Raw genomic sequence first — 20,702 nt, forward strand, 5'->3', positions numbered from 1 at the left:
TAGTATGTAGTATATACTCATTAGGTATGTAGTTTACAGTATGTTAGTATTACTTCAACTGATCATGTAAAGGTAACTGCCAAAATAAAGGAAAAACCAAGATAAAGTGTCTTAATAGGGCGTTGGTCCACCACATGCCGCCAGAACTGCTTCAATGCACCTTGGCATAAATTCTACAAGTGTCTGGAACTCTGTTGGAGTGACTTATTCTTCCATGAGATATTCCATAATTTGGTGTTTTGATGGTGGTGGAAAGTGCTCTCACGCGCTGCTCCAGAATCTCCCATAAGTGTTCAATTGGGTTGAGAGTTAGTGTCTGAGAGACACAGACGCGTACATGAAACCCCTTATGCTCCTTTGAGACACCTCTTTCAAAGTCACTGAGAAATGAGAAACTGGGCGTTTTTATACATGTCCCTAAGCATGACGGGATGTTAATTGCTGTTTTAACTTCGGAACTTTCAATATACTTTGTATCCCTCATTTACTCAAGTGTTTCTTTATTTGGCAGTTAGCTTTAGGTCATACTGTATATCAGTGTTGCCCATCTCCGGTCCTCCAGTACCCCCAACAGCCCAGCTCCAGTCCTCCAATACCCCCAACAGCTCACAATTTTATTGTAGCTGTGGACAAAATCAACCGATTCAAATTGTCAAAGGCTTAGAAATGATTTGACATGTGCTTGTCCGGGGCCAAAACAAAAAGATGTGCTGTTGGGGGTACTCAAGGACCGGAGTTGCGAAACACTGCTGTATATTATAGGAAGTATGATTAAACACGAGGGGTCAGAATAGTCATAATTGACTCATTCTTCTGTGTTAAATATCTTTTTTCTCAATACCTCACTTTGGAATTAATATCTGATGAGGCCTGATAAATTTGTTTTGTACATCCTGATTAATGACCGTGTTCACTCTCCGATCTTTCAATCATCATACACTACATGACCAAGAGTATGTGGACACCTGCTCGTCGAACATCTCATTCAAAAATCATGGGCATTAATATGGAGTTGGTCCCCTCTTTGCTGCTCTAACAGCCTCTACTCCTATGGGAAGGCTTTCCACTAGATGTTGGAACATTGCTGCAGGGACTTGCTTTCGTTCAGCCACAAGCATTTATTAGGTCGGGCACTGGCTCAAAGTCGGCGTTCCAATTCATCCCATAGGTGTTCGATGTGGTTGAGGTCAGGGTTCTGTGCAGAACATTCTAATTGTTCTACACCGATCTCGACAAACCATTTCTGTATGGACCTCACTTTGTGCATGGAGGCATGCTAAAACAGGAAAGGGCCTTCCCCAAACTGTGGCCACAAAGTTGGAAGCACAGAATCATCTAGAATGTTTTAGTGTTACAACTTCCCTTCATTGGAGCTAAGTGGCCAATTCTGAACCATGAAAAACTGCCCCAGACCATTATTCGTGCTCCACCAAACCTTACAGTTGGCAATATGCATTCAGGCAGGTAGTGTTCTCCTAGCATCCACATCTGCCAAAGCCAGATGGTGAAGCGTTATTCATCACTTCAGTGAACTCGTTTCCACTGCTCCAGAGTCCAATGGCAGTGAGCGTTACACCGCTCCAGCCGATGCTTGGCATTGCGCATGGTCATCTTAGGCTTGTGTGCAGCTGCTCGGTCATGGAAACCTATTTAATGAAGCTCCGGACAAATAGTTATTGTGCTGACTTTGCTTCCAGAGCAGTTTGGAACTCGGTAGTGAGTGTTGCAACCAAGGACAGACGATTTTCCACTTTGCGCCTAGACTTTTCCATTTCACAATAACAGCACTTACAGTTGATCGGGGCAGCTATAGCAGGGCATACATTTTACGAACTGACTTGTTGGAAAGGTAGCATCCTATGACGGTGCCACGTTGAAAGTCACTGAGCCCTTCAGTAATGCCATTCCACTGAAATGTTTGTCTATGGAGATTTCATGGATGTGTGCTCGATTTGATATACATGTCAGTAACGGGTGTGGCTGAAGTAGCCGAATCCATTCATTTGAAGGGGTGTTCACATATATATATATATATATATATATATATATATATATATATATATATATATATATATATATATATATATATATATATATATATATATATATATATATATATATATATATAGATTATTAGGTTCATTCAATGCTCTCTTACTTGATGTGTTAGCCCAGTCAATAATTAGAACATGCTTCTTTCATATTGGAGTCCCGAAAAAAGCATTCGCAGGAAATGTTTTACATTAGCTTGTTTAGTCTTCACACACAACTGATGGTGAACTTAAAAAATACAATTAAAAAGTTGGCGGGGAACAAGGCATTGCTTCCAATTATTCACTCACTACGTCTTTATAGGTTTACTTTGTGTCTTTCTCAGCATGCCTTGGGAAACCGAAGGGGGGAGAGAAGGGAGCCTTGCGGGATTCCTTTTCTGATTAAAAACCCGGTCTAGCAAAAAGCTAGAGATTTGTATTTATTATGGATCCCCAAGCAGCAGCTACTCTTCCTAGGATGTTGTAACTGAGTCAGGTCTCCTTGCTCGCACACGCTTTTTCAGTTCTGCCCATACATTTTCTATAGGATTGAGGTCAGGGCTTTGTGATGGCCACTCCAATACCTTGACTTTGTTGTCCTGAAGCCATTTTGCCTTGGAACTTTGGAAGTATGCTTGGGGTCATTGCTCATTTGGAAGACCCATTTACAACCAAGCTTTAACTTCCTGATGTCTTGAGATGTTGCTTCAATATATCTACATAATTTCCCTACCCCATGATGCCATCTATTTTGTGAAGTGCACCAGTCCCTTTTGTAGCAAAACACCCCCACAACATGATGCTGCCACCCACGTGCTTCACGGTTGGGATGGTGTTCTTCAGCTTGCAAGCCTCCACCTTTTTCCTCCATACATAACAATGGTCATTATGGCCAAACAGTTCTATTTTTGTTTCATCACACCAGCAATACTTTGCCCCAACACAAAAGAGTTGTTTGAAATGTTTCCATGTCCAGACACAGTGACACGGCGCATTGAGGACATCGCAGAGAATATGGAACAACAGTGAAAGACAAGGTAAAGTATTTCTCCTTGTCCCTGGATGAGAGCAGTGATGCACGTGACCCGGCGCAGTTGTTGATATTCTCTTGAGGCATAACCCCAGACTTAGTAATTACAGAGGAGCTTGCTTCAGTGCAGTCAATGAAGAGCACAACCACAGGTAAATATTTATTGGAGGAGGATAATAAGTGTGTAGCAAAACTGGGACTGAATTTTGAAAAGTTACCCAGTGTGACCACTGATGGATGCCCAAACTTGACAGGAAAAAACGTTGGCCTTTTGAAAAGGATAGAAGATCAAGTAGCTGTGCTGAACCCAGATCAGAATTGTTTTTCCTGCATTGCATTATTCGTCAGGAGGTGCTCTGTAAATGTGTTCAGAAAATTAGCCATGTTGTGATTATAGTTACTAAAGTGGTAAACTTCATAAGAGCAAAATCTTTAAACCACAGGCATTTAGTCTCACTGTTGGAAGAGACAGAGTCGAGTCATGCAGATCTCCCCTACCACACAAACGTGAGATGGCTGAGTTTGGGGAAGGTACTTAAAAGGGTGTGGGACCTGAAGTCAGAGATTGCTGAGTTTTTGCAAATGAAAGGGAAATATGTGGATTTCCCTCAACTGCAAGTTAAAGAATGTTTGGCTGATTTTGCCTTCACCTTCGACATCATGGTCGTCATGAATGAACTGAATTCCAAACTACAATGGAAAGTGCCTTTTTGCGCATCAAATGTACTGCCTTGTAAAAGCCTTCAAGGGAAAATTACTCCTCCTGACCCGCCAAGTAGAAGCCAACAATCTCACCTACTTTGCGACACTACTAGTCTGTTCCCTCTCGGATGACCAGCGGGAGTATACATCGCTGCTGCGCGCTTTGAACGGTGAGTTTTCTTGTCGTTTTGAGGATTTCAAAGTGTTGGAAAATGACATGTTGGTTTCCTCTACTTTCACCTTCAATGTGAATAACGCTTCCACTGACCTGCAACTTGAGCTCTTTGATCTTCAGTCTGAGGCAATGATTGGAGAGCTTTTCAAAACAATGTCACTGACAAGGTTCCATGCATCTCTCGATGAACAAAACATTCCAAAGATTAGGAGTCATTCTCAGAAGATGTTTGTGCTGTTTGGGTCAACCTATGTATGTGAACAGACATTTTCAGTGATTACATTTTTTTTTTCTCAATATAACCTTTATTTAACTAGGCAAGTCAGTTAAGAACAAATTCTTATTTACAATGACGGCCTACCGGGGAACAGTGGGTTAACTGCCTTGTTCAGAGGCAGAACGACAGATTTTTACCTTGTCAGCTCTGGGATTTGATTCTGCAACCTTTCGGTTACTGGTCCAACGCTAGGCTACCTGCTGTTATATTTTTCATATATTTATTTATAACGTGTGGTTTTAGATTATTTGCATGCCCCTGCACGTGTTCTTGACAACACATTTTTGGTTTGAGTTTTCACTTTAAAGTGTAAATGTCTCTGTCACCAAACTAACTGCTTCTTTACATGTTGGTGTGAGATTTTGTAAAACCTCCCAACCACTAGTACTGTATAGACTAATAAACCGCCCTTATCAACAAACTCTCACTGTGGAATAAGACGTTTATCCACGTTTCTCCCTGCTATTTCAAGGCACAGATCATCTCTTATTGACTCTTACCTCTCAGCAATCCTACGCATAGCAATGTCAGAAACTATACCGGACTTCACTGCTCTAGTCAATGCCCATCAGAGACTTCACTCCTCACCCTGATTGAGTAGTTTAAATGTAATGTTGATCTCTCTCTTTGTCTTTTTGTTCATACCCATTAACGAGTTCTGTCTGTGGTGCTGAATGCACAGTGTACTTTTCCCTCTGTGTAGTTCATTGCATGTTTAATAATTAAAATACCTACCAAAAGGAGAACATGGATGTGGTTTATTTCTGTGCATGTTAAAAAAGTAAAATGAGTAGCATATCTGGAAGTGATTTACAGTAGATATACCTGTCAACACAGTCATACACATGATGTATAATCCTGTAATATTATTCTGGCCCGCGATGGCAAAAATATATTCTAATGTAGCCCTCCATGGAAAATAATTTCCCAGGCCCGATATAGGGGAATGGGTGTCATTAAGGACTCAGGCAAAGACTTATGTGACAGTGCGTGAACACAAACAGCCCTCTGGATGATAAACACGCATTATGATCAAACGGGATCTCCGGCAGTGTGCCAATTTGGTATTGGAATATAGATTTATACATACAGTGCATTCGGAAAGTATTAAGAGCCCTTGACTTTTTCCACATTTTGTTCCACATTTTAGCCTTGTTCTAAAATTAATTATAAATAAAACATTTTCCTCGTCAATCTACACACATTACCCCATTATGACAAAGTGTGAAAACACATTTTTTGAAATGTTTGCAAATTTATTACAAATTAAAAAACAGAAATACCTTATTTAAGTAATCAGACCCTTTGCTATGAGACTCGAAACCTGCTCCAGACCGCTCAGGACCTCAGACCAGGGCAAAGGTTCACCTTCCAACAGGACAACAAGCCTACGCACATAGCCAAGACAACGCAGGAGTGGCTTCGCGACAAGTCTCTGAATGTCCTTGAGCGGCCCAGCCAGAGCCTGGACTTGAACCCGATCGAACATCTCGGGAGAGACCTAAAAATAGCTTTGTAGCGACACTCCCCATTCCTCCTTGAGAGGATTTGCAGAGAAGAATGGGAGAGAAGAATGGGAGAAACTCCCTAAATACAGGAGTGCCAAGTTTGTAGTGTCATGCCCAAGAAGACTCGAGGCTGTAATAGCTGCCAAATGTGGAAGTGTGGATGTGCTTCAACAAAGTACTGACTAAAGGGTATGAATACTTATGTAAATCTGATATTTCAGTTTTTTTATTCATATAAATTAGCAAATATTTCAAAATACAGTATTTGCTTTGTCATTATGTGGTATTGTGTGTAAATTGTATCAATTTTAGAATAAGGCTGTAACATTGACACCCCTAAAGATTCTAGCAGACAATGACTACTTCAAGCTTGTGACTCTACACATTTGTTGGATGCATTTGCAGTTTGTTTTGGTTGTATTTCTGATTATTTTGTGCCCAATGGAAATTAATGGTAAATAATGTATTGTCATTTTGGAGTCACATTTATTGTAAATAAGAATATTATCAGTTTCTGAACACTTCTACAGTCGTGGCCAAAAGTTTTGAGAATTACACAAATATTAATTTTCACAAAGTCTGCTGCCTCAGTTTGTATGATGGCAATTTGCATATACCCCAGAATGTTATGAAGAGTGATCAGATGAATTGCAATTAATTGCAAAGTCCCTCTTTGCCATGCAAATGAACTGAATCCCCAAAAAACATTTCCACTGCATATCAGCCCTGCCACAAAAGGACCAGCTGACATAATGTCAGTGATTATCTCGTTAACACAGGTGTGAGTGTTGACGAGGATAAGGCTGGAGATCACTCTGTCATGCTGATTGAGTTTGAATAACAGACTGGAAGCTTCAAAAGGAGGGTGGTGCTTGGAATCATTGTTCTTCCTCTGTCATCCATGGTTACCTGCAAGGAAACACGTGCTGCCATCATTGCTTTGCACAAAAGGGCTTCACAGGCAAGGATATTGCTGCCAGTAAGATTGCACTTAAATCAACCATTTATTGGGTCATCAAGAACTTCAAAGAGAGCGGTTCAATTGTTGTGAAGAAGGCTTCAGGGTGCCCAAGAAAGTCCAGCAAGCGCCAGGACCGTCTCCTAAAGTTGATTCAGCTGCGGGATTGGGGAAGCACCAGTACAGAGCTTGCTGAGGAATGGCAGCAGGCAGGTGTGAGTGCATCTGCACGCACAGTGAGGCAAAGACTTTTGGAGGATGGCCTGGTGTCAAGAAGGGAAGCAACGAAGCCACTTCTCTCCAGGAAAAACATCAGGGACAAACTGATATGCTGCAAAAGGTACAGGGATTGGACTGCTGAGGACTGGGATAAAGTCATTTTCTCTGATGAATCCCCTTTCCGATTGTTTGGGGCATCCGGAAAAAAGCTTGTCCTGAGAAGACAAGGTGAGCGCTACCATCAGTCCTGTGTCATGCCATCAGTAAAGCATCCTAAGACCATTTGTTTGTGGGGTTGCTTCTCAGCCAAGGGAGTGGGCTCACTCACAATTTTGCCAAAGAACACAGACATGAATAAAGAATGGTACCAACACATCCTCCGAGAGCAACTTCTCACAACCATCCAGGAACAGTTTGGTGACGAACAATGCCTTTTCCAGCATGATGGAGCACCTTGACATAAGGCAAAAGTGATAACTAAGTTGCTCGGGGAACAAAACATGGATATTTTGGGTCCATGGCCAGGAAACTCCCCAGACCTTAATCCCATTGAGAACTTGTGGTCAATCCTCAAGAGGCGGGTGGACAAACAAAAACCCACAAATTCTGACAAACTCCAAGCATTGATTATGCAAGAATGGGCTGCCATCAGTGAGGATGTGGCCCAGAAGTTAATTGACAGCATGCCAGGGCAGATTGCAGAGGTCTTGAAAAAGAAGGGTCAACACTGCAAATATTGACTCTTTGTATCACCTTCATGTAATTGTAAATAAAAGCCTTTGACACTTGAAATGCTTGTAATTATACTTCAGGATTCCATAGTAACATCTGACAAAAATATCTAAAGACACTGAGGCAGCAGACATTGTGGAAATTAATATTTGTGTCATTATCAAAACTTTTGGCCACGACTGTACATTCATGTGGATGCTACCATGATTCCGGATAGTCCTGAATGAATCGTGAGTAATGTACAAAGGCACACAGATCATACCCCCAAGACATGCTAACCTCTCACCATTCCCAATAACAGAGGAGGTTGGTTGGTTTCATTTTTGTATTCATTTTTTTTATTATTTAACCTTTTATTTTAACTAGGCAAGTCAGTTAAGAACAAAATCTTATTTACAATGACGGCCTACCCCAATGACACTAACCCGGATGACGCTGGGCTAATTGTGCGCCGCCCTATGGGACTCCCAATCATGGCCGGTTGTGATACAGCCTAGAATCGAACCAGGGTCTGTAGTGACCACTCTAGCACTGAGCAGTGCCTTAGACCGTTGTGCCACTCGCCGAACACACCATAATTATTAACTTGACCATGCTTAAAGAGAGATTCAATGTCTGATTTAGTTATTGTTACACATCTACCAATCACTGCCCTTCATTGTGAGGCTTTTGAAAAGCTTCCTAGTCTTTGTAGTTGAATCTGTTCATGAAATTCAATACTTGACTGAGGGACCTTACAGATGTTGTATGTATGCGGGACAGAGGAAGGGTAATTTTTTGTATTTTATTAGGAACCCCATTAGCTGTTGCAAAAGCAGCATCTACTCTTCCTGGGGTCCACACAAAAGATGACATAATACAGAACATTAATAGACAAGAACAGCTCAAGGACAGAACTACATACAGTGGGGCAAAAAAGTATTTAGTCAGCCACCATTTGTGCAAGTTCTCCCACTTAAAAAGATGAGAGAGGCCTGTAATTTCCATCATAGGTACACTTCAACTATGTCAGACAAAATTAGAAAAAATAATCTAGAAAATCACATTGTAGGATTTTTTAGGAATTTATTTGCAAATTATGGTGGAAAATATGTATTTGGTCACATACAAACAAGCAAGATTTCTGGCTCTCACAGACCTGTAACTTATTCTTTAAGAGGCTCCTCTGTCCTCCTCTTGTTACCTGTATTAATGGCACCTGTTTGAACTTGTTATCAGTATAAAAGACACCTGTCCACAACCTCAAGCAGTCACACTCCAAACTCCACTATGGCCAAGACCAAAAAGCTGTCAAAGGACACCAGAAACAAAATTGTAGACCTGCACCAGGCTGGGAAGACTGAATCTGCAATAGGTAAGCAGCTTGGTTTGAAGAAATAAACTGTAGGAGCAATTATTAGGAAATGGAAGACATACAAGACCACTGATAATCTCCCTCGATCTGGGGCTCCACGCAATATCTCACCCCGTGGGGTCAAAATGATCACAAGAACGGTGAGCAAAAATCCCAGAACCACACGGGGGGACCTAGTGAATGACCTGCAGAGAGCTGGGACCAAAGTAACAAAGTCTACCATCAGTAACACACTACGCCGCCAGGGACTCAAATCCTGCAGTGCCAGACGTGTCCCCCTGCATAAGCCAGTACATGTCCAGACCCGTCTGAAGTTTGCTAGAGAGCATTTGGATGATCCAGAAGAAGATTGGGAGAGTGTCATATGGTCAGATGAAACCAAAATAGAACCAATACTAAACTCGTCGTGTTTGGAGGACAAAGAATGCTTAGTTGCATCCAAATAACACCATACCTACTGTGAAGCATGGGGGTGGAAACATCATGCTTTGGGGCTGTTTTTCTGCCAAGGGACCAGGACGACTGATCCGTGTAAAGGAAAGAATGAATGGGGCCATGTATCGTGAGATTTTGAGTGAAAACGTCCTTCCATCAGCAAGGGCATTGAAGATGAAACGTGGCTGGGTCTTTCAGCATGACAATGATCCCAAACACACCACCCGGGCAACGAAGGAGTGGCTTCGTAAGAAGCATTTCAAGGTCCTGGAGTGGCCTAGCCAGTCTCCAGATCTCAACCCCATAGAAAATCCTTGGAGGGAGTTGAAAGTCCGTGTTGCCCAGCAACAGCCCCAAAACATCACTGCTCTAGAGGAGATCTGCATGGAGGAATGGGCCAAAATACCAGCAACAGTGTGTGAAAACCTTGTGAAGACTTACAGAAAACGTTTGACCTCTGTCATTGCCAACAAAGGGCATATAACAAAGTATTGAGAAACTTTTGTTATTGACCAAATACTTATTTTCCACCATAATTTGCAAATAAATTCATAAAAAATCCTACAATGTGATTTAACTGGATTTTTTTTTTCTAATTTCGTCTGTCATAGTTGAAGTGTACCTATGATGAAAATTACAGGCCTCTCTCATCTTTTTAAGTGGGAGAACTTGCATAATTGGTGGCTGACTAAATATTTTTTTGCCCCACTGTACATTTTTTTCAAAAGGCACACATAGCCAACATATCAATGCATACACACAAACTATCTAGGTCAAATATGGGAGAGGCATTGTGCCGTGAGGTGTAGCTTTATCTGTTAAAAAAAAAATGTTCCATGCAATAATGGCTCTATATAATACTGTACACATTCTTGAATTTGTTCTGGATTTGGGGACTGTGAAAAGACCCCAGGTGGCATGTCTGGTGGGGTAAGTGTGTGTGTGTCAGAGCTGTGTGTAAGTTGACTATGCAAACAATTTGTGATTTTCAACCTATTGTTTCTTATAAAAATAAATGAGGCAGTTAGTCTCCCCACAACTCTTAGCCAAGAGAGACTGAAATGCACAGTTTTTATATCAGCCCTCTGATTACAATGAAGAGCAAGACGTGCCGCTCTGTTCTGGGCCAGCTGCATCTTAACTAGGTATTGCTTTGCAGCACTTGAACATATGACAGGACAATAATCAAGCTACATTTTTTTTTTAAATAGAGCCTGCAGGACTTGCTTTGTGTAGTTTCAAAAAAGCAGAGCATCTCTTTATTACGGACAGAGTTCTCCCCGTCTTTACAACCATGACAGTTTACAATCTAAGGTAACGCCAAGTAATTTAGTCTCCTTAACTTGTTCAACAGCCACACCATTCATTACCAGATTGGTTTCAGGGACTTCATTAGCTGTGGTTGCTGATGCGTATAGTTGAATCATCAGCATACATGGACACACATGGTTTGTTTAATGCCAATGGCAGGTCATTGGTAAAAATATAAATTAGTAGAGGGCCTAGAGAGCTGCCCTGCAGTACACCACACTTTACACGTTTGACATTAGAGAAGCTTTCATTAAAGAAAACCCTCTGAGTTCTATTAGATAGCTATGAATCCACAATCTTCTTATCAATTTATTTCAACCAGTCATCAGTCATTTGTGTCATTTGTGACATGTCGAGTGCCCTTCTCTATAAGCATGCTGAAAGTCTGTTGTTACTTTGTTTACAGAGAAATCGCATTTTATTTGGTCAAACACATTTTTTTCCATCAGTTTGCTAAGAGCTGGCAGCAAGCTTATAGGTCTGCTGTTAGAACCAATAAAGGCAGCTTTACCATTCTTTGGGTAGCGGAATTACTTTGGCTTCCCTCCAGGCCAGAGGACAAAGACTCCTCTAGGCTCAGATAAAAGATATGACAGATAGGAGTGGCTATAGAGTCAGCTACCATCCTCAGTATCTTTCCATCTAAGTTGTCAATGCCAGGAGGTTTGTCAATATTGATAAATAACAATAATTTTTCCACATCTCCCGAACCAACTTTACAAAATTCAAACTTGCAATGCTTTTCTTTGATTATTTGTTATTTTATGCATGAATACGATGGCTCACTGTTCGTTGTTGGCATTCCTTGCCTAAGTTTGCCCACTTTGCCAATGAAGTAATCATTTAAATAATTGGCAACATCAAATGTTTTGTGATGAAGAAGCCATCTGATTCGATGAAAGTTGGAGTTCAATTTGTCTTTCTGACCATAATTTCATTTAAAGTACTCAATATTTTTCCCATCATTCTTTATATCATCGATATTGGCTTCATAATACAGTTTTGGCTTATTTTTGTTGAGTTTAGTCACACCATTTCTCAATTTCGCAGTAAGTTAGCCAGTCAGATGTGCAGCCAGACTTAGCCACTCCTTTTGTCCCATCTCTTTCATCCATACAGTTTTTAAATTCCTCATCAATCCATGGAGCCTTAAGTTCTAACAGGTGCATGTTTAGTCATTCAGAATCATGTCAACCCCTATTATTTCCATGTAATTTATGTGACTTGTTAAGACAAATTTTACTCCTGAACTAATTTAGGCTTGCTTAAACAAAGGGGCTGAATACTTATGCAACGACTATGTTTTAGTTATCAAATTTGTTATTTATCTTAAAAATAACAACTATTCTTCCACTTTGACAAAGTATTTTGTGTAGATTATTGAAAAAAAAAGACAATTAAATAAATGTTAATCCCACATTGTAACACATTTTTTTAAGAAATCCAAAGGAGGTGTAGACTTTTGCCATTTAGGATACCATAATTAGTACATTAAATCCCAGCCAATCCAGACTAATCTTGTTGGGATTCAAGTGCCCTCAGCTCAGGGACCTTAAACCAAGGCAGGATAGAGGGATGACTAAGAAAGGAGAGCTAGACATTGTGAGTTTTTTCCCCCCAAACTCTGTTTACATATTACGTTTTCCCCTCCACTGAGCTCGCCACGAGGTGCGTTCCTCCCCGTTGATGGATGAGCTGCGTTTGGCGAGGACGAGCCGCTCGCTGTGGAGCAGCGTGTTACCGTGACAAGCCACAGAGAGCCGTCACTCACCCCTCTGTCCTGCACACAAGTGTGTACATGGAAAGGGATCACTGCAACTTACATTTACACATACCTGTTGGAAGGAGATTGAGAGGCGAAAAATGAATATTATAATGCAAACAGTAAATAGATTTCAACAAACAGTCATTAGATTTACTGTAATGAGCTTTCCTTTTGACGTTATTAAGATGTTTGCCCTGAAGCACAGTAAACACTCTGTCCCTGTGTGTTTTACCTGCTGCCTCCAGTGACAGTGTTAACTTAGCGGGATCAGAGTAGTGCACTTACTTACTCTGTTAGGCCCCCTCTGAGTACTGAGTCAACAACAAGATGCAGTTCACAGGACCTGGGGGAGTATTTTACAACTCAGTGTGGGGTGAAAACACACACACACACACACACACACACACACACACACACACACACACACACACTCAGGGTCTCACACTCACAGTCATCTGTGTTTTTGATATGTTATCGTGTTAGAGGGACCTTGTCTATACTATCTTTCTCCATTCACTTGTGTTCCTCTATATGGACCTGATTTTAATTACCTCCTTTAACTTGATCATTTTGGCAAGTTCAGGGGACTCTGTATTAATTATATCACTTTGTTGTGAAGTAATCTCTATTCTGTTTCCTTTCTTAATTTGACCAATGTGTTTGTTTAATTAGTTGTTTATATTCCAGTATTGGCCTGAGAGAGAATCACATTATGCTCAATCTCCCTTCCTCTCTCCTTTTCTTTTCTTCCCTAGTCTCCATCCCATGGTGGTGTCAGTGGTGGGTGGTCTCTGTCGGAGCTGGACATTCTTCTCCTGGCGGGCACGGCTGGCCACACCCTCAGCCTGTCGGCCAGCAGTTTCGTAGAGGAGGAGCACCAGGTCTGGTACTTCCTGCTTAACACCCTCTGCCTGGTCGTCTTCCAAGACGTCTGTCGCAAGTACTTCCGGGAGCGCCGTGCCAACTTTGGGAGCTTGGAGGACGAAGACTACCTCCTCCCCTCCAATGAGGGGGACGCGGTTGCCTCACCGTTAGCTGATTTGGGGGTGACGGATGCAGGTTCGGAGAAGTGGTTGGCCCTGGCTACCCCACCGCTCACCCTGGCGTGTTGTCGTCTGCTGCGCTCGCTCAACCAGACCGGGGTGCAGTGGGCTCACCTGCCTGACCTGGGACACTGGCTCAACAGGTGGGTGTGCTGAAGTTTGATACTTACTGTGTATTGTTGTGTTGTGTGTTACTTCACTCAGGATGAATGTTGCCATAAGCAGAGCTCCATACACTACTATATACTGTAGTGCAAGTTGAATATATTACATTTTCTTCATTTGCAGCAGCCTTTTTTAGTTAGCTTTTTGCCTGTTCATATCTTTTGCCCAATTAATATAAATCCTGGGTACACACGCCAAACATTTTGCACCCCACTGCTTTGTAAGGCCATCGGCAGTGATTCCCCCCCCACCCCGGGCCTCTTTTCCAGCATTTATTGGTTTTCACGCTGCATTGTTACTGAATGTCAACTTTACTACTGAGTGTTGCACACAGCACTAGAGAGTCTCATCAGCTTGTGAAGGACCCAAGTCGGAGTAACTGTTCTAGAGGGCTGACTCACAGGCAGTACTAAGGTTGTCTCCCCAGAGTTGGTTGACTGTATACTGAATCAAAATATTAACGCAACATGAAAAGTTTTGGTCCCATGTTTCATGAGCTGAAATTCAAGGGTCCAGAAATGCTCCATACGCACAAAAAGCTAATTTATCTCTAATTTTGTGGACACATTTGTTTACATCCCTGTTACTGAGCATTTCCCCTTTGCCAAGCTAATCCATCCACCTGACAGGTGTGGCATATCAAGAAGCTAATATGCATGATCATTTTTGGCAGTATGTCCAACCAGCTTCACAACCGCAGACCACGTGTAACCACGCCAGCCCAGGACCTCCACATCAGGCTTCTTCACCTGCGGGATTGTCTGATACCAGCAACCCGGACAGCTTATGAAACTGAGGAGTATTGCTGTCTGTAATAAAGCCCTTTTGTTGGGAAAAATGTATTCTGATTGGCGGGGCCTGGCTCCCCAGTGGGTGGGCCTATGCCATCCAAGGCCCACCCACGGCTCCACCCCTGCCCTGTCATGTGATATCCATAGATTAGGGCCTAATTTATTTATTTCAATGGGCTGATTTCCTTACATGAACTGTGACTCAGTAAAATCATTTAAATTGTTGCATGCGTTTATATTTATGATCAGTATACAAAAGGAACTGCTCATGGTATTGTTCCATAAAACTCAACCTTGTCTTAGCCCCCCTGAGACAGCTCCTTATCTCCTCCTTGTTTCCAACATGATTTCTCTCCATTCTGTTGACCTATGGTCATTTTCATCTGGTTGTCTTTGCTGCATCTTACTCACTCAGGAGTCAGGTTAACTTGCTTCATTGTCTAGCCATGTATTGTATCCACTCGGTCATTCTTCCTCCTTGGAGCTCCCTCAAGGCTGCAGTACCACCACACAGGCTTTTTATTTATGTATTTTTATTGAACCTTTATTTAACTAGGCAAGTCAGTTAAGAACAAATTCTTACTTTCAATGACAGCCGCGGAACAGTGGGTTAACTGCTCTTAACTGTTCAGGGGCAGAACGACAGATGTTGTACCTTGTCAGCTCGGGGATTCGAGTTGTTAAGAAGCTATTTTTGTTTATTGTTGACCATTTTAATTGAAAACAATCACAGTTGTTAAGAAGCTACTGACTATTATGTCTGACTGACTATTACTGTGATTGCTTTCAATTAAAATGGTCAACAATAAACAAAAATAGCTTCTTAACAACAGTGTTCATTTTTGATGCTATTTTTGTCTAGTTTATTGTCCTTGGTGTAGACAGCCTTTTTAGTCACATAATAGTCATATTGAATTCCTTGGTGTGGATGGCCCTTTAGTCACATAATAGTCAGTGCATTGTTTTGTCAGGCAGGCCAAAACTCAATCCCACCAAAACAGGCTGAAACTTCAGGTGGTCTTTTCAAACAGCTCTTGCACTAAAAGGCATTATCGTAATTTTCAAAATTCATTTTATTCCAACCTCATAGTGTGGAAATGTATACAAAACATAGGAAAATCACATTTTTGACTGCACTGTGCCTTTAAACAGCTACAACATAGTGAAGTTTTAGCTTGCCAGAAAACTTAGGAGATCATTACCAAGCTTCTTTGTAGTGTTGCCCTGGTAAAGCAGTCCTTGGGGCTCTTAAGACATAAGGTGATCATACTGTACATGGATATGACAAGTCATATAATGCAGTATGGCATCATCATAATGCCTTATACTCATGGTCTCTGAGTAAGGTGTTAGGAATGTTTCAATAAAATTGTGACATTCAAAAGTGTGGCTCTAAAAAAGTGGGTGAGCTTCTGAATATACAGAGAACTCAGTGAACCCCCCAGTACCTTGGCAAAGGATCTAGGCTAGTGAATGAAAGAACATTCCTTGTTTAGACCAAGAGAAAATGCATAGAGTGTTATCCATTAGAGCCTGCTACCTTACCTTATTATCTCTGCAGCACCACAATGGTAGCTAGTTTCCTCACATCAAGGTTATAAATAAAAGTGGAGTAACTCCCATAGGAGCTAAAAGAAATGAGTCATATCCTTGGCTGTCTCTGCAGGTAGCATTAGGCTGTTCCTTTCTATTGTATGTTGAAAGCCTCTCTTCGGCTGCCCTGTAATTCTAAAGTGAAGAAAGCTCAAGGCAGATTTTAGGGCCAAGATAACAAGCCTAGATAGCCTCTGAATCCGAGCCAAAATCAGATTATCAGTGGACCGCTGTACATTCAGATTCACTCAACGATGTACAAAAAAACCTTGTGTGGCAGAAAGTTTGCGGAACCTTCAGCGAACCCGTTGTTCTCATTGTTGAACCCAAGGTTTTTCTGACCATTAGCATTCTCATGGCTCCACAAGTAACAAGATGAATGCCTTGTGCTGGGGGCACTGGGTTCAGAGTATTGTGGATTTAGAATTAGCTGACCTTTTTCCTGTCTGCCGTTGCCCCCTTTTCCTATATTCCCCCTGCTCTATGCTGTGTGGGTAATGAGCTCCGGCATCGTTCCTCCTTCAAGGTGCCTATCTGTTCCCCTTACCCAACCCAACCCCCTGCCCTGATACCAGGGCTATACTGTCCTTCTGGCATATCTAGGCTGCATCTCAATAGTTGATTGTGGCTTCCTCTTCCTTTTTTCCTCTCTTTCAAATGCATTGATATGAATGCAAAGAAGGGTAGATGAAAGCACAAAAGTAGATGCTTTTGTTGTCACCAGTCCAGTTATTTCTCATCAGGGTAGATAATGTGGAGGAAAGGAGACAAAGCAAGTTCCTTTAAGTTATTGTACTCTCTTACTCTATTGCTTCCCTGAGATGTTCTCTTCCTCCCTGAGATGTTCTCTTTGGTCCTTGAGATGTTCTCTTTGGTCCTTGAGATGTTCTCTTTGGTCCCTGAGATGTTCTCTTTGGTCCCTGTGAATAAGGACAAAAATCAAACACCCCAAAGCCTAACCTAATCCTAGCTCCTAACCCTAAAACTAACCCTACCTCCTCACCATAACCGTAACACTAATTCTAAACCTAAACCCTCTAGATATAGCATTTGGCCTTGTGGGGGGACTAACAAAATGTCTCCAGTTGGTCCATTTTTTGTATGTTTACTATTCTTATGGGGACTTCTGGTCCCCACAAGTATAGTTAAACATGTTCACACACCTCCACCCAGACAAATCCAGCTCATGCGCTCCGTCAGCAGCAGATTTGAATTTAGAATGGAAAATGAATGTGTTTATGCAACAAATGTTAGTGCATCGAACCGAATCACATCGATTCATTCTTCTAATCAAACCGAATCGCACCGAATCGTTTCAAACTAAAATGTATCATTCCTGTATTGTATTAGAGCCCATATATCTAGATACGTATAGAATCATCTTGAAAAGGAAAATTTGCACGTCCCTAGTAAATGTGCCATTCTTAATACCCCCTCCAATTTTACAATGTATGACTGTGGTGTGAGTCCAAGGAAATAACCTGGAATGGCACTAAACTCCACAAGAAATATCTTAATGCATACAATATAGCTTCTACCCCCAAGTCATAAGACTGCTGAACATTTAATCAAATGGCCACCGGACTATTACATTGACCCCCCCCATTTGTTTTGTACACTGCTGCTACTCACTGTTTTATTATCTATGCATAGTCACTTCACCCCTACCTATATGTACAAATTACCTCTAACCTGCACCCTCACACTCTGACTCGGTACTGGTACCCCCTTGTATATAGCCTCGTTATGTTATTGTGTTACTTTTTATTATTTTTTACTTTAGTTTATATGGTAAATATTTTCTTAACTCTTCTGGAACTGCACTGTTGGTTAAGGGCTTGTAAGTAAGCATTTAATGGTAAGCCCTACACTTGTTGTATTCGGCGCATGTGACAAATAAAGTTTGATTTGATTGTTTTCATTTTTGAATGTTCATCGGAACAAAGTCAAATACATTTTTTAAAACAGATGTGTAACAAATTAATTGTGAAATTAGTGCAATTACACACTAACTCTAGTGTGTAATTAGTACAGTTTGAAGTGGTTTAAATGTATATCTGTTCTGTCTCTATAGCTTCGAACACAAGATGGTGCTATCCTTGTTCGCCGCCTTGTCATTGGCTCTGATCTACTTCCTGGTCCAGCGGAGATGTTCCTGGGTGTCCAAGATTGCCCTGGCCCTTGGCCTTCTGGGTGTATACAGCTACCGGGCGGCAGTGGGCAACGTTGTGTTTCCGTGGCAACGTGGTGGTGGAAACATGTCTAAGTAAGTTTTCGCCGACTGGGTGTACAAAACATTATGAACACCTGTTCTTTCCAGGTGAAAGCTATGATCCCTTATTGATGTCACTTGTTAAATCCACTTCAATCAGTGTAGATGAAGGGGAGGAGATGGGTTAAAGAAGGATTTTTAATCCTTGAGACATGTATGTGTGACATTGAGGGTGAATGGGCAAAACAAAAGATTTAAGTGCCTTTAAACGGAGAATGGAAGTAGGTGCCAGACATCTAAAATAAAAAATAAAAATGCTGTGTTGTATTTGCCTGTTTTTCGAGCCATTTGATAATGTGATCACATCATGGCTTGTTAATGAAGGCTATACCTTATGGCCTACATCAGCCTAAAGCACACAGCAAGGCCACAGAGGAAGAAAGACGAGGGGAAAAAACAACCTTTCAATCATTTGTAGCCAAGTAACCCAAGGGGAAAACTGCTTTGAAACCCCTTATTGCTGTCTGATTAGAGATCATTGTGCTCATGTCCTTAGCCTGGCCCTTTCTGTATCAAGGTGATTAATGGTCCAATCAGAGAGGCTGATCGCTTTGTTTACCCCCGTGCTTTTGATTTCTAATGACCAAATGTGGAGCTCCTTTTTGCGCTGCCACTTGGCTCAATCCCTCCCTATCACCAGCCAGCTAATAAACCCTTAGTACCCAGCCAGCTGCATCTTGTCCACAGCCCCGTTGACTGTGAGAGCATAATAATGAGTGTTCAGGTGCTGCTGCCCAGTTATCCTACCCCCCTTCCTCGTTTCTTACTAGACATGTTCCCTCCCCCCTCCACGCTCTCCTTGACATTGTCTCTACTCCTACCTACTCCCACCTAACCTCTCACCCCTACCCACCCTTACCCCTCGTTGCACAGTACCAGGCGCACACCAACACTCCATATAATTGACAACGCCGCCGTGTCAAGTCGCCGAGTCATTAATCACCGCGGGAAGGTGTTTATGCTGGCGCCGCGGCAACCTCCTGGCATTTCCATTAAGTTGTGTCTACAACAGTGGTGGCCCCGGCTCAGTCACTCGCAGCCAGGCTAATCTGGTAGCATGCGACCGCTTCATCCCTTTGTGGCTTATCACATTGACCTAAATAGCAGAACGAGGGTCTCCCACACTGTCTTGTTATGATAGTTCAGGCTGAATTTTTTGGGGTGTTTCGTAGGTCAAAGTCTAAAGGACAATTGTGCTTGACTGACAGCAAAAAAAATAAACATTTAGATTTTTGGGGGTTATGGCTCTTGGTATAGCTCTCTAGGCAGTATTGTTTTTCTCTCCCAATGACAACATAATTATCCTTGTCATTTCCTTAACTTTAAAATCATGGAGAATCACCTGTGACATTTTATGGTCTTGACTGTAAGTAGTTGGTTGGTACAGATGTCGGATCTTAACTTGATCACTCTTGTCGCAGAGAATTTTCCTGCTGCATCCGCAAATTCAAATGAGCCTTGTCAGTCCCTGAAAAACAGCAGTTTTCTTTCTCTCATTGCAGGAGCAGTCGAGTCATTGGGATCAGGGCAAATGTTCTCTCGCTCCAATTCTAGTCTGAGGCCCTATTACTTCAACATTCAGATGTACAAAAATGTATCTGAAATGAGGCCATCCACATCAACTGTTGTTTTATATAGCTTAATAACAAGATAGATATCAGTCTCCACTAGGCTACGACGTGCAAGTGTCAAGTGTAGGCTAAGGTAAAAATTTAGTTAAATTGTTTGGGCTGCTGCCTTCAGTGTGCACATATAGGCCTGCCGTTGGGTCGATTCTGGCCTACACCCTTCTGGCACAAAGAACTCAATCCCCTCGATTGACTTGATATATTTACTCTTTTCAACTATGGACAATCCAGGGATATTTTACCTCTGATTTTAATAAGAAATTACCATACCAGACACTTTGGATAACATAAGTAGTAAACTAATAAAATAATAAGTCAGCAGGGTAGGCTACACCAACATTAGTTTCCATTCATACAAATTATCGGGTAAATTGCCATATTAGATTATCGTGGTAAACAATGAAAAATAATTGTATTTCTATAAATCACCAGTTCAAAAAAGTGTGTTCAAAAAAAGGACTAAGTTGAAAAAGGACTAAGTTGTTCTGATTACAATACCAACCAGAGGGTGAACTTACAGTTGAAGTTGGAAGTTTACAAACACCTTAGCCAAATACATTTAAACGTAGTTTTTCACAATTCCTGACATTTAATCCTAGTAAAAATACCCTGTCTAAGGTACCCAGTTAGGATCACCACTTTATTTTAAGAATGTGAAATGTCAGAATAATAGTAGAGAGAATTATTTATTTCAGCGTTTATTTCTTTCAT

At 41.6% G+C, this 20,702-nt stretch overlaps 1 protein-coding gene across 1 annotated transcript in view; it reads left to right on the forward strand.

Annotated features, from left to right (window-relative positions):
* LOC110488955 (GPI ethanolamine phosphate transferase 2, catalytic subunit) overlaps window positions 1–20,702 on the forward strand; it is a 119,426-nt gene that overhangs the window by 75,953 nt on the left and 22,771 nt on the right. Inside the window, exons 9-10 of the mRNA XM_021561447.3 lie at window positions 13,255–13,685; window positions 18,166–18,357. Coding sequence (XP_021417122.3) covers window positions 13,255–13,685; window positions 18,166–18,357 — 623 coding nt within the window. The remainder of the gene's footprint in view (window positions 1–13,254; window positions 13,686–18,165; window positions 18,358–20,702) is intronic.

This window comes from Oncorhynchus mykiss, chromosome 14 (assembly GCF_057628025.1).
Source record: "Oncorhynchus mykiss isolate SJ-2025 chromosome 14, ASM5762802v1, whole genome shotgun sequence".
Lineage (NCBI taxonomy): Eukaryota > Metazoa > Chordata > Actinopteri > Salmoniformes > Salmonidae > Oncorhynchus > Oncorhynchus mykiss.